Source organism: Taeniopygia guttata, chromosome 5, assembly GCF_048771995.1.
Source record: "Taeniopygia guttata chromosome 5, bTaeGut7.mat, whole genome shotgun sequence".
Classification (NCBI taxonomy): Eukaryota; Metazoa; Chordata; class Aves; order Passeriformes; family Estrildidae; genus Taeniopygia; species Taeniopygia guttata.
In genome coordinates this window covers 47,380,057-47,394,466 of record NC_133030.1, presented here as the reverse complement: position 1 = coordinate 47,394,466, position 14,410 = coordinate 47,380,057, and the positions used below count along the sequence as shown (strand labels likewise).

General features: G+C 37.3%; 1 protein-coding gene across 3 annotated transcripts in view; it reads left to right on the top strand.

Moving 5' to 3' along the window:
• The window catches only part of PTPN21 (protein tyrosine phosphatase non-receptor type 21), a 45,506-nt gene extending 31,335 nt beyond the window's left edge, over positions 1-14,171 (top strand). For all 3 annotated transcript variants that reach the window (XM_012574288.5, XM_030274809.4, XM_030274811.4), the window contains 6 exons: positions 1,859-1,996; positions 4,193-4,414; positions 5,570-5,698; positions 6,009-6,243; positions 6,778-6,938; positions 7,685-14,171. In XM_012574288.5, the coding sequence (XP_012429742.2) occupies positions 1,859-1,996; positions 4,193-4,414; positions 5,570-5,698; positions 6,009-6,243; positions 6,778-6,938; positions 7,685-7,813 (1,014 nt within the window). In that variant the 3' untranslated portion in view covers positions 7,814-14,171. The remainder of the gene's footprint in view (positions 1-1,858; positions 1,997-4,192; positions 4,415-5,569; positions 5,699-6,008; positions 6,244-6,777; positions 6,939-7,684) is intronic.
• The last annotated feature ends 239 nt before the right edge of the window (positions 14,172-14,410 follow it).

Genomic DNA, 14,410 nt, shown 5'->3' with positions numbered 1-14,410 from the left:
CACTGAAAAATGATATGTAGGTTAAATGTATACTTTTAAAAAGATTTGTATACCTGCTTCTTCTGACCTAAGAGGGAGTCTGACACCTTAAGGAATAAATTCTTTTCTTGCATTTTCTTCTTTACTTCATGCCTTCCTTTTTTTCCTGTCCACTCCCTTTTGCCTTCTCTTCAAGCTGTTTTTATCCCACTGAAGGTATTTCTTGCTTGCCATATCTCTTTCTCCTACTCCAATCTTAGGACACCATAAATAGTGAAAAACTGCAAGTTTCACTGTTCCCATAATTCCCACCTCATAGAAACATCAAGGTCTGTGTGGACTGCACAATTTCACTGGCACTCCTTAGTGCCCAGTTTGCTTTAAAATATTGTTCAGTTTTATGTATTTAGTGGTAGATTTCAGGCACTAATAGAGGAAGACCACCTTATATTATCATTTTGCCTTTTGATCTGAGTTAGTGTCAAATAGCTTTCTGCACAAATTAAACTGTAGGGGACTGCTATGTAACTTGTACTGCTGTGATAACAGCAGATACTGCAAAAACTAATCTGTGCAAAAGCTATGTATTGAAATAGTTACTACTTTCACAAGTTTTTGACTCTTAGATGTGCTATACATAAGAGTTGAACACAATGAAATGAATCTCCATCAGCTTAAATTCATTTTATAATTGTGTATATTTTTCTACATTTTTTTCTCCTGGTTTTTTTAGAGTGCATGTAGGAGAAAAAAGGGATACCTTCCTCATTGTGTTCACATTTAGACAGTTACTTAGTATTTGTTCTCCAAAAGATACATTTTCAGACAGTAATGTGTCTACCAAAATCACACCCTGCTTTTCCTTTTGACAGTTAAGTAGTTATGACATGTACTTTTCAACTTTTAAATTAAATTAATATTAGAACTTCTTCATTGGAAATGTTTGTAACATAGTTTCTGGTTCAGAAACATTTAAGTGTTGTTGCATAATACAGAACTGTACCTTTCTGTATTCATAATGGAGATGAATGGCCTCCACCAATGCTTGCACATTTTGCTTTTCGATGAACTTTTATTGTTGTGTTTGTGTTCACTTCACTTTCAAATGCAGTCTCATCCTGTTAGCTTTGTCTTCCTATTTCTTACCGCCATTTAACTTTTGAAGGCATTATCATTCAAGCAGCTTATGCACTCATATTTTCAGTGTATTTTTGTTAACAATTAAACTAAGCAATGGCAGGAATGATGAAGTTTCCTCTTACCCCTTTTAAAAAAATAATTTGAATTTATTTTTTTCATACAAATTCCCCTTTGATATTTTTCATCAAATAATGAATGGAATTCCATAATTTAGATTCATGGCCCGGTCCACTGTCTGCAGTTCTGTGTTCATGTTTTGTATGTCAAGTTTGTTGCAAACTTAGCAAAACATTTAGCTATATCCAAATATCTTAAAAGTATATGGTCATTGTCTGATTGTAGGGAAGAAAACTGCCTGCAAACTGAATAGTATACTAAGAAATAATTTTTATGTATTTTTGGGTTTGGGAAGTGATCCCAGGTCTGTTCAAGAATGTTAAGTATCCAAAGTTGCCACCTCACACCCTCAGTCATGAGCTTTGTAGAGAACAATATTTGTCATTCTCATGCAGTTTCATTAACCTGTCTGGAATGAAGACAGACCTGTGTTGTGTCCTTGGAGGAATGTAGTCCCACCACCCTAATCTCTCACTGCAGTGCTTATCAAAGCAAAAGGTCAGAGCTGTTCACAGAAGGGGCCAGAGAAGTATCATTTGTGTAGTTGAACTCATCTGGTTTCTGCATTATAACTTCATCAGATATTTAAGAATATTTACAAGTTTTAACTTTTCTTTTACAGGGTATGAAAAAGAATAAAAATGATGCAAAAAAAATGGGGCCTCTGAAGCTAGCTGCCCTAAATGGACTGGCACTGACTAGAATGCCTCTGCCAGATGAGGGGAAGGAAGAACCAATGAGAGCAACTAATGATGAACGAGTATGTTGAAATTTTTTAGTGATTGATTTACACTAGCAATTTTTCAAAATTACATGATTATGGATGACACATTTTATTGATTATAAAATGCTTCACAATGCAAATGCTGAGTATAGAAACAAAATAAAAAGATTCTAGATTGGCAAGTCATTGGTAGAAGTATTGGGTGTAACTCAGATTCTTTTTTAAGATGACAGTGATTCAACTATAGTTTACCCTTTGAACATACAGGAAGCAAATTAACTAGTACCTACTGATATATTTTTGTGCAACTCATCCTGCTTTCTCTCTTAATTTTGGGTTTTCCAGAGTGAAAAGGTGTGAAATTTAAAATTCTGAGTGTGAGATTGATTTTATTTGCAATTATTAGTTATTTGTATGGTGCTTAGAGTAAGTTTTGCCGTTAAATTGCATCCCCAGAATACAGTTTATGCAGATTGTATTTTTCTGTTTTGTTCAGGTAAAGCCCATAAAATATAGATGGAATTTGTTTGATCTGCTGAAATTTTAAACTCAGTAAAGGATGATCAGTGAGAGGACATCAGGTTCTAGAAATTGAGGGTCATTCTTTGAGAAATATAGGACTACATCAGGTTGTGTCAGGATAAAAAACATCAGCAAATCTGCTTCAGCCTGCCCCATGTATCATTCAAGAAGTACGAGAAAGTGAAATGCAGTCCTTATTCAGGCTGGGACAGGCTATGAAGAACAGTGCTGCCATCACACCTCTGACCAGGGAGCAACTAGATACACCAGATTCCACAGTGATTATTGCCCATTCTGCAACCAGTGATCTCTAGAGAATCCAGTTCTGAGCATGGTTGGGCATCCTCAGCTGCAGGTCCCCTCTAGCTTAGTTTTGTTTCTAGTGACTAGGAATCTAATCTAGGGATTAGAACCTGAAGGAATAGTCCTACTCTCACCAGCTGCAGTTTAAATGAACAGACCAAGAAAATTAATTGCAAATCACTCAGTAATGTGTTGAGCTACATATACATTGCTTGAGATGCTAAGGGGCAAAAATGAACATTGTGTTACTGAGATACAGGTTTGACCATGAAGTCAAGTAGTGATGGAGTAATGTCATTACACTTTCTCTTCAGGCAGTCATGTAGAGGTAGAATAAATACCGTGAGATTGGAGTAGTTCCTAAAACAGCTGAGAAGAGGCAACGCAAAGTAGATATGTGACATAAAAGGAAGACCAGAGTGCAGGTATTTTAGAAGATAAGTTTAGTGTTGATCCAGTGCCTGTTTCATTGCTCAGCTTCATGCAATTATCAGTTTAAATACGTGAATTTAGCCTAAAGATAATAAAGGAGTTTGTGCAGTTGATGTATTGCTGTGCAAATTGCATGTGATGGAAGTTTACACCTTCCTCTGCAACATTTGGCATACTTACTTGATATAAGACACTTCTATGACCTGATACCACAGAGCAGTTGCTGTAAGAATCTGGGGACATGTGACATAGATGAAATTTTCTGGCTGAAGTCTTACATATTATTCCTCCTTATTGTTGGCAAAGAGATGCAGAAATTCCAGAAGTGTCTTATGATTTAGAAACAACTTGGTTTCAAAAGAATAAAGGGGAGGAGGGAGTAGTTTATTAAATAAAAAGATTGCATTATACTATTAGAAAATAATCTGGGTTTATACTTTAACTGCAGCAAGTTTCTAAGGCAGCTTTCCTGGTGTAAGCAAAATTTAGTTTTCCTCCATCCAAACAACTAAGTTTGTGTGGTTTTTTATTATTATTTCTGGGTTTATTATAAGGTTAGAGGAGACCTTTCAAATGATGTCATCTAGCTGATATGTTGAGCAGGTGGATCAAGGGTATTTGAAGCAGTATGCAGTATGGTATAGCTGTCTAGTTAGCCGATATTTTTCTCCCCAGATGGGCTGTCTTTACAGAAACTATGAAGAAATTTTTCCTTTACCAGCAGTATCCATATAAATCTTTGTGACCTAATGAAGTATAACAGGCTGCTTATTTTTCACTTGAACAAAATTCCTGCTGGTTAGGGTTGCCTCTAATTTATTCTGGTATGTTTGTGGAAACATTAATAGCTGGAAAAGCATTGAAGAAATATGGAGGAGAAGAAAATACATACATTTTATCCTTCATGAATTCTCTATTAAAACAGACTCCCCTCAGAAGGTGACTTTGTATGGCTGGCTGTGTTCTGTGTTGCAGTGCAGAACTCTGGAGCAGCGGCTGGAGCAGGGGATGGTGTTCACCGAGTACGAGCGCATCCAGAAGAAAAGGCTGATGGATGGCGAGTGCTCCATAGCTCGGCTGCCGGAGAACGCCGAGAGGAACCGCTTCCAGGACGTCCTTCCTTATGATGATACCAGAGTGGAGCTGGTCCCAACCAAAGAAAATAATACTGGTTACATCAATGCATCTCATATCAAGGTGAGAGAAATACTCTCGGAGAAAAAAATCCCAGTTCGCATGCTAACTAAAAATGCATTTGGCTATCAATTTTTGGTTTGGTGAGAAAATTTTGGTTTTGGTGAGATCAGTGACAATCCCTCCATCTCTCTCTCTTTTTCTTTTCTTCTTCAGAAGTTTCTTTGGAGAAGGCAGGAACCTGTTTTCCTAATCACCTAGAATCATGGAGGGTTTATTATTGGAGGGTTCTTCTGCATTTTGCTTCTGTGTTGATTTGATCTGCTGTGACTTTTCTATGTTCTCTCTTTGGGGATTGTTGCTAACAGAAGGAATGTCCATTCTTCCCAGAGCTAAGGAGGCAAATAGGTTCAAAACAAACTGGGATCCTCTGCAATGACTATGATATTTTTGAGCTACAGTGACAATCATTGTATCTTCTTTTTCTGTACTCTCAGACAGTATCCACAAGCTAGCTAGTAAGCTAGCTCCTAGCTTAAGCATTTTTGAATGGTTAGAGGAACTGCCAGAGCCAGGGGGAAACTGGCTTTTTCAAAACCTTCAGCTGCCCTTTTCCCCCATCCTTAACTCTTTAGGCTCTGTTTAAAAGAATTTGAAGGGTGACTTCAAGAACTTTGAAGGCAGTTCATTCATTTTTCAATATATTTATCTGCTTTAAGTGCAACTACAATTGACTTCATGCTTTTTCTGAAGAGTTGAGATTGTCAAAGCAGCACTTGTGTTGCTGTCTTTTTTTTAATAAATCTGTTTGTATACCAACATGGCATGATAGTTTTTCTGCTTCGTTCACAAATGTTGACCCATCTCAAATAAGATAGTATTTTCTTAAGAAACAAGAGCTAGTACTGAAATAATATTTACAACACCAGAGTATGAATTTGCTAAAATACCTTAATTTCACAAAAGAGAAATACAATTTTGTTTTCTTAGTTTTGCATGATGCTTGTGATATAAAATATATTTATTTAGCTATGAACCTGTACAATTGTGTCTCTTCTGCATCTAAGATGCACCTAAAAATGCGGCAGATATAACTCACAATGGGCTCCTACTTCTGTGGTGCAGTCTTTTTTCATTTTGTGGATCTTCAAATGGCTGATGTTAGAGCTGGGGAGAGGGTTTTCAATAATTACTAATCTAATGTCTTTATTTTTACAGATCTCTATTGGTGGCATAGAATGGGATTACATTGCCACACAGGGCCCTTTGCAAAATACATGTCAGGATTTCTGGCAGATGATCTGGGAACAAGGGATTGCGATCATAGCTATGGTGACGGCAGAGGAAGTGAGTATAAATGGAGTCAGGTTTCTCCTAGAAGTTCCACAACGATTTTTTAAATAATCAGTTAGAGGAAGGGGATCTTTCCTCCAACTGCTAGACTGATCAAAGGTATGTTTCTAGTGACCCCTTTCTATCTTGATTCCTTTGGCAGAAAAATGAATTTGCAAACTCCTGCTGTAAAGTTGGTTTTCTCAGTAAGAGGCCATAACACGCTAGTACTGCTCAGTGGAGGAGAGATACAGTTATTACTACAGGAACATTAGCTGTGTGAATGTTTTTAGGTTTCTTGTTAAGCAAGTGTTCTGCTTTTAAGGAAAGTGGGAGAGAAAAGAGCTTCAGATACTGGCCACGTCTTGGTTCAAGACACAACACTGTGACGTATGGAAGATTTAAGATTACCACACGGTTCCGTACCGACTCAGGCTGCTATGCAACGACAGGTTTGAAGATTAAACATCTTCTCACAGGACAGGAGAGAACGGTTTGGCATTTGCAGTATACTGACTGGCCAGAGCATGGCTGTCCAGAAGATTTGAAGGGATTTTTATGTAAGTTCTATTTAATAGCTTTGCTTTGGGGTGTGGTTTGTGGTGTTTTTTTTTATACCTTTTAAAATGGCTGCTATATATGAAGTAACTTTGGACAAATATGCCAAGCATTGCATTGTAAAAGGTTTCTTCACACCAGCAAGAGATACTGAATTATATTTTTTGCAGGAATATACCTGACAGTTTATTAAAATGACTCCTTCTGTCTAAAGCAAATAATTTACCAGAAGTCCATATAGAATAAGACATAATTCATCCCATACTACACATTTGAGTATGTTGCAGCAGTAGCAAGATGGCCACAAGCCGACTTTAGTAGGAATAGGGGAACAAGGCAAGGAAATCCTTACAAAAGTTAGATGATCCTTGTAGTTGCTATGGTTGGGGTATGACTTGTGATTTATACAATGTGTCGTTTTTCTGTGGCATGTCGATTGTTAAATTACTGCTTTCTGGTGGTCATAAAGCATAATAGCACAGCTTATGGGGCTTCATCTCCTACGTGAATTGTTCTTATCTCGTTGAACGTGATAGCGTACTTGGAGGAGATCCAGTCCGTGCGGCGCCACACGAACAGCACGGCAGAGCCCAAGAGCGCGAACCCCCCGCTGCTGGTGCACTGCAGTGCGGGCGTGGGACGGACAGGAGTGGTCATACTGGCAGAGATCATGATCGCCTGCTTGGAACACAATGAGGTGGGCCCTTTTTCTTTCTTGTGCTTTAAATAATGTTAGGTACTAGAAAAGTCAATAACCTGCCTAAAATGTGTAATGGCTGTTCATCTGAGCTGCTGTTGGGAGAGGCCTTACAACTGTGCTTGAAATGGCTCTTGGGAATTCAACAGAAGTTAATAATCTTCCAGAGCTGCCCACATGCACACCAGGCACTGGAATGGTCATTTGGATTCTTGACTCCCTAAGATGTTGAGTCATTGAGTGGAGCAAGGTATGCCCTGGGCCAGTGAGCATATTTCAGGATTTCATTCTGACTTTGCTGCTCCTTGCTTTAATTAGAGTGGATAATATTCAAGAACATGCTGTGTAGCCAGTCTCTGTACTTGTTATTTTGTTCCTAAGTGCAGTGTATTTGCAGTATCAGTCTCAGTTGAGGATAAGGTGATAGTTTGATAGAATAAAATCAGTCCTATCAAATTCTAGCCTGAAGGGGACAGCTGTTAAATATTAACAATATGTCAACTGAAACTCAACAAATTTACTGTTTCATTGTGCATGCCTCTCCTAACACTGTGGCTTTCCCAGATGATTGGTGGTGTAGTGCAGTCCATATTGCAGGCAGGGACAATGAATTGTCAGAGCTGAAATCAGAACAGCTGATTCTGTCCTGAGATCACTAACGTACTGCTCTGAACTTCCTGCTGGGAAAATGCAAGCCAGTTTCCTTGCTCAGCAGTCACGTGTAAGGTTTTGTTCTCTTCTTGCAGATGCTGGACATCCCACGAGTGCTGGATATGTTGAGGCAGCAGAGAATGATGATGGTGCAGACTCTTTCGCAGTACACTTTCGTCTATGGAGTTCTCATTCAGTTTCTCAAAAGTTCTAGACTTATCTAACCCCTGCCACTTCCTAAGAGACTCTGCAAGAGTTTACAGAAAGAAAATGGGAGTTGTCCAGACCTGCTCTCACTGGTGTTTTCCTCATTGGATGAATCACAGAGTTACCATTTAGGGCTGCCATGGGACTGTTAAATGCGAGTCAGTGTAACAGTCTCTGCACAGCAGGATCTTCGCTGGACTGAATTCTTCCCACCTTCAGCCACAGTCACATTAAGGAATGATTTTGCTTGTCCTGGTCTGTAGTAGTTGCACACGTTCTTTAGAGTGCTGTTACTCTGAGCAAAATAAGTATCTTATGGAATGGAGGTATATAATACAATTTTACTGACATTATGTTTTGAAACATAATTGTTGACTGTGCAAAAGTTAAAAGCTGTAGGTGCACATGGGGTCAGAAACCTGCCCCTTGTGAATGTTAAGGTCTTATGCAGTTTGATTCTGCTTTCAATTTTATATATAGAACAATGCATCTATATTTTTTAAAATGAACATTTCCTCTGGCATACTTAGCAAAATTAGCAGTTCTTAGATATTTTAAGCTATTGCCTTAAGAACAGTTATTTTTATATTTGGGATTTTTAAATTAAAAAGAAAATGAACCACCACAACAGAAAACTTTTTAAACATAGCAATATTTTCAGAAGAGAAGACTGACAATGTTTGAACCAACTTTTCAAAAATCATGCAGAAATTCCTAGGGAAGCTGTTGGTGGTTATTTGTAGTGCCATGTAATAGAACAGACAAGTGAAAGATAATGGTAACTGTTGATAATTTTCATTTGAGAGGAGGAATGTTTACCTGCAATGGGCAGGGGAAAAATATTTTAAGTATCTGTGAGGTTATTGGAAACAAATGGATGAGAGAAAGTACATATTCAGTATTATTCATATATTTAGAGGACAGTTTGATTTTACTGGCTGAAATCAAAGTGGATGCAAATGTTTTAAGCACTTTTTTTTGCTCTGTTATTTATGTAGCTAAATATAGATACTATAATCATGCATTGTTTCATTTGGTAATATACCATTACTAACATGTTATTTTAAGAAGGGCTTTTTAAGTTGATGAAGTGAGAAAACCAAAATGGGAGTAGGAAGGTGCAGAGTGGTGAAGTGGAAATTATTGTATGAAGTGTAATGGAGGAGGTGTGGCAGCTATGATTGCTGGTTTACACAGTGCAGAGATGACCTTAAAAAATGTTAATGTTCCCAGCCAAGAAAGCCAGTAAAGCACTGGAAGTTTCTGTAGAATCCTCCAGATTAATTTGTTAGTACTAGAGCAAATTTTGCTAATGCTGTGCAGCATTGCAATGAAGGACATTTGAGAAATTGCAGAAAAAGAGCTCTTAGAGGAAGCACTGGAGATGGGGGTAATTTAGTAGCTGTGTAAGTGGCTGAGTCAGTGGCTGTGGCAGGGACCTGAAGTAGGCAGGTACAGCCTACTGTAGTTTCTATTTTGTCCCATGGGGCTGGTCAAATGATGATATCCCTAAATAATCCTCTGTGGTTTTCAGTGGAGACAGCGTGGTTTTAGCTGCCTTTCCAAGTGTTTTGAGATGCTAAGTTGAAAATCCCTATTCCAAATTGAGCTATGGTTTTTAGATATCTGGTTTAATTAAAAAGAAAAAAACAAAACAACCTATAGTAGACCACTCTGCAGGCATAGTTAAGTGTACATTTCCCTTGATACTTGCTTAGTGAAATTAAATGAAAAGTCAGGTTTATTAGTGCTGAAATTGTTATTTTTCTGAGCTCAAACGGGATTTGGAAACTATTATGGCCCCTTCAAAACAATGGTTGTGTCCCAAAACATGAATTAAGAATTATAAATTGGTTGCCTCAATTTCCTTTGTAACAAGCTGCTTCCATGAAGTTAAGCATGTGGTCCAAATGACATTGAGATAATATGTCATTTTATACCAAATATATTACTTTTAGATACACAATATGATCTGGTGCTTTCAGGTCTGCTTAGAAGCAGTCTGTTATTTGTCCTCTCAGTATAAGTCAGATTGAATATTTTGGGTTAGGGAAAAGAAATGTTGTTCTTATATAAAATTCCTAGGAATTATTAATTGCCAAACATAAAACTGGAAGTCCAGAGGAAACCAGTTGCTAAAGAGTTCCTTCATACATAAACCTTGCAAACATACAAATCTGACATATCTATGTTGACAGAAGTATTGAAAGAAGCAAACATACTTAGCTATTTTTATCATGCTCAGTTTTAAAAACTTTGTTAATTTTTGCCACAGTTCACTTCTATCTGCAGAAATGTTATTGAATGGGAGGGCAGGCTCTAAAATGTAGCTTGTACCTTTTCCATTCCTTAACTTTGCACTGTGATCTTCGTCACCTGATAGATGCAGTTTTAATGACATGGTGGACAACCAGAAGCTGTTTCTGAGACAGAACATCAGCTGCAAGGCATTAAAAGGAACAGTAATAACAAGCAATTGAATCCAGTATTTGTGGGATTATCTGAGGTGGGTGAGGAAATGTGTGTCTTTTGGCTTATTTTTCTGTTTAGCTAAAAGAAGTTGTGTTCACTTTTAGATATGGTTGTGCTCAAATCTGGTAGTCACAGTCTTGTTTTTTTCAGTGTATCAGTGCTACCTCCTCCCCTTCAGCTTCCAGTTCTGTCCATCAGCAGTCTGTTTTTGCAGTAATAGACTTGACCTTATTAGACTCGACTTTATGTGGCTTTTTCTACTGAACACCGTAGGATTGTTTTTGTTTTTAAGCAATGGCTCCAAGTGGGCATTGAAAATGAGCAGTTTCTCTTCTAGATACCAAATGAAATTAAACTTCACAACCTTCTTAAAAATATATTTTTAAACCATTGTTTAGATTTGCAGTTAACTTAAAAAAGGCAATTCAGTTTTTAGCACTTTTGTTCTGAGCCTTGAAAAAGGATGCATTTTTACATGTAGTTGTGCTGAGTGCTTCATGAAGTTTTGGATGTTATAACAATATCCACTGTCCAAATCCAGTCACAGTGTGAGTCAAAGGTGGATTTATTTGTCAAAAAACTTAAAATTTCTCTAAAAGCCTGTCCAATTTTGCCAAATGTGTATCTATTTTTATGGCGATGAAATCAAATGATTATGCAAGATTTGAACAGAGTTTGTCTAGTAAGAAAAGTTGCATGAAGAATTTTTGCAGCAAATGGCAAAGATGATGCTGATCTCTTGGGATGTCAGAGCTCTCAGGGACAAATAAAGGTGCTATATACTGTCAAGAGACAGATTTGGTGGTCTGTTGTTGAGTAGGTAGAAGATGCTTTCTAGGATCAAATTATATGAAGAGACAGGAGAAGAACATACAAACTGTAGTAAGGACATCTGCATATTTGGTTTCTTTTTTTGTTGCTCTGATATGAGATTTTTTGGCCAGTGAATCCTTGTAGTCATGGGCTAAAACCTCTTCTCTAAGAAGCTAAGTCAGAGCCCTGTCCATTACAAGATGTCACTGACTTAGCTGGGTTAGCTTTAGGCTACAGGTTCCTCCTGGCCCTCTTCGGTGAGGGAGGAGCTCTGAAGTGCACAGGGGAGTTTTGCACGGCCTCTGCAGCCTGCACAGCAGTGCTCTCCTTTCCTGCTGTCCCCCAGGAAGAGCAGGAAAAGTTTTATCCCTTAGTATTTCATTCATTGGAATGCCCTTCACACATCACTGCCTATGGTTTATACGTAGAAATACATTTAATTCAAAGCAGGTGACCAAGGCAATGTTCCTGTATTTCTATGGATGTAAAGCTGCTCTAAGTTAAAACCAACATTTAGGGAAAAAAAAAAAAGTAAAATACAGTAATAACAAGTAAAAGTAAAATAAATTTTCACTAAAATGGAAAAGATTCTTGACATTTTACCTTTGACTTCTCTTGTAATCCTGTGTATCTCTTTTTGAAGCGGGCAATACTTAGAGCAATTTTCTTCAAAATGGTTCCTTTAAATTTAATAAGTAAGACTGAGGCTGCTGCTCCAGCTGCTTCTGCATATTTTGTGTTGGAGCAGCTGTTAAAGTTGAGTGGCTTATAGATTTTGATGGCTTCTGGACCAAACTTGGAAACTGCAGGATTGTTTTTCATAGCTATGTAATGAAACCTCAGTTTTAATATCAATAGCATTACTAAATCCCTGGTATTTAAAATCAGTGAACCCATTACTCTATTTCAATAGTTCAAATTATCAATTTAAAAGAATCAATGCTTCAGTTACTAAGAACTCAGTGCTTTAGTGTTTAGCGTTGGGGTTTTTTTCTGATAGTGCAAAGTCATGAAAAGCCAGAGTCCAGCCCTGCAAGATGCAAAATTCCTGCAGTTCTTCATGATACTGTAGGAATTAAAATGGGCTTACTGCCAGTGAAAGCTTGAACCCTAGAAACATGAATACGCATGTCTGCTTTAAATTTAAATACAGATTGCAAGAATTAACCAAAAGAATGCAGCAGGAATGTGCATACAGGAAAGTACAGTTCAAAGGAAAAGTAGATGAGAGTTCAAAAGAAATTCTCTTGTGAAAGTATACAATTTTGGACCTAGAGTGAGGATTTGAGGAGTGGCAGAAGGCACTTGGAGGAGGATTTGGAATGTTTTGTATCCAAAGTAGAGCTGCTAGCAGGGTTTGAGTCATATGGTATGTTTTTCATGGCATGGTAGGGTAAGTGAATGTAGTCATAGGTGTTATTTTTACTGGCTTTTTAAAATGTGATTTTTAAAACTCCAAATACTTTTTCAGAGGCTCTGTTATTTTTACATATCTTCCTTTCCAAATGTATTGAATGCAATCTGACAGCTTAATTTCTGTTTACTTATTAAAGGTCAGATTTTTCAAACTACAGTCTCTGGTTTTACAGATACAAAATGCAGGGGGAATAGGCATACTTGCAATTTTGCAGTGATAATTTCTAATGGATGCAGGTGAGATGATTCAAAAGTCTGTGTTTTGAATGAAGCCAGGCGTTTACAGTTGGTGTGATTTGCTCCAAGTTAAGGCTGGGCTAGCAATGAGACTCTTGAAATGTGGAATTTACCATGGACTTAGAAGTGCTGTTGCAGAGCAGCATTTGCAACACAGTGACATTAAAACAGTGTAACACTTGTGCTAAGGTAAGGGAAAAAAAATCTTAAACTGCTGTTGCAAACGTGCCTGTAAGAAGAGAAGTTAAAGAAAAAAAAATCTTAGTTTGATCTTGCCTGAGACCAGCTAACTTGGTGCACTCGGTTGGCATTGCATGCTACTTTAAGGTCTAACTGGGCTGAATAAAAAGGATTTGTTAACTTCAGTGAGCATTTAAAAAAACTGTTGCTAAATAGCCTCTGGTTCTATTCTTTGCTATTTTCCACATCATGCTGTGTTCAGTGAAGAATAACCTCTAGTGTGTTTGTTTTGTTGAAGTCTATTCTTCAGCTTTATTTCAGGAATGAAGATATAAATCAAATGTAAAGAATCTAATGAACAGAGTTTACAACAGATCCAGCCTGTGGCAAATCAAAGAGCAAAACTGCAGATACTGTAATGTTCTTTTGGTTCAGATATGCAGCAATAAAAACTACCAAATTCTTAATTTTATGAGCAGTTTCAGAAGGTGCCTAACTTTTATAAAGGGAATTAAATGCTGTTTTTCCATTTGGAAATATTTAGATAAAATTAGGAGACTTTCTTTTAATATACTTTAAAGACATTGCAAATGCCATTAATTTTTAGAATGGTAGGAAATTTGATGGAGAAAACCCCTGTAAAATCCTCCAGTCTGTCACCTTGCTGATGCTGGATAATTCTGACAGACAAGGTGTGTGTACTCTTTACAAAGATACTTGTTTAAGTTGCTTTGAAATACCCAACTTATCTGTCCTCTTTGTGGCTTTTCTGGGGGCACTTGGATGGAAATTTAAGAGGCTTTACCTGGCAAATTAGCAAGTATGTACACTCCTGCACACTGCTGAAATCTCTTCATTCATTAAAAGCAAATGGGTGTTTGAAATCCTATCAGCAGTTTTGTAGGATTGAATCCTTAGTGTCAGAGGAACACAGGATCTGGCTCCATTTTCTTCAGTTTTCACTTGAGCCAGTATGCGAGGACTTAAATGGGACTTTGTTTAAAAGTAGCAAACATGAAGTATTATTTTCTAGTACTAAGCTAGTGGTTAACATGTCTATTTTTTGCTGTCTTGCCACCAATACTGTAAAAATGTATAATCAAACCAGCTTTAATTCTTGTAAAACTGAAATTGGTTTGTAAAACAATGTATAAATTGTGTTTCATAGACAGAAAAGCTTGTATTACTGAATGTAATATATGTGAAATGAATATATTATAGTCTATTTTTGCCATGGAAATAAATATTTGAAGCAATTATGAGTTTTTATAGTTACATTATTAAAGGAAAAATCCAAGAATTTACTGTTCATGTGTAGTCCTAAGCTGGGACTTGGCTTTCAGTTCACAAAGGTGTGATCCCTCTTCTAATGTTCTACAAGTACTGGGTATAAAATTTGTGCTGTCAGGTACTAATAGGTGTCATCTTTGTGGCAGGAAAGTCTTGTGCCTGCTGCTCTGTCATATTTTTTCACAATGTTTTGCATTTTCTAAAGC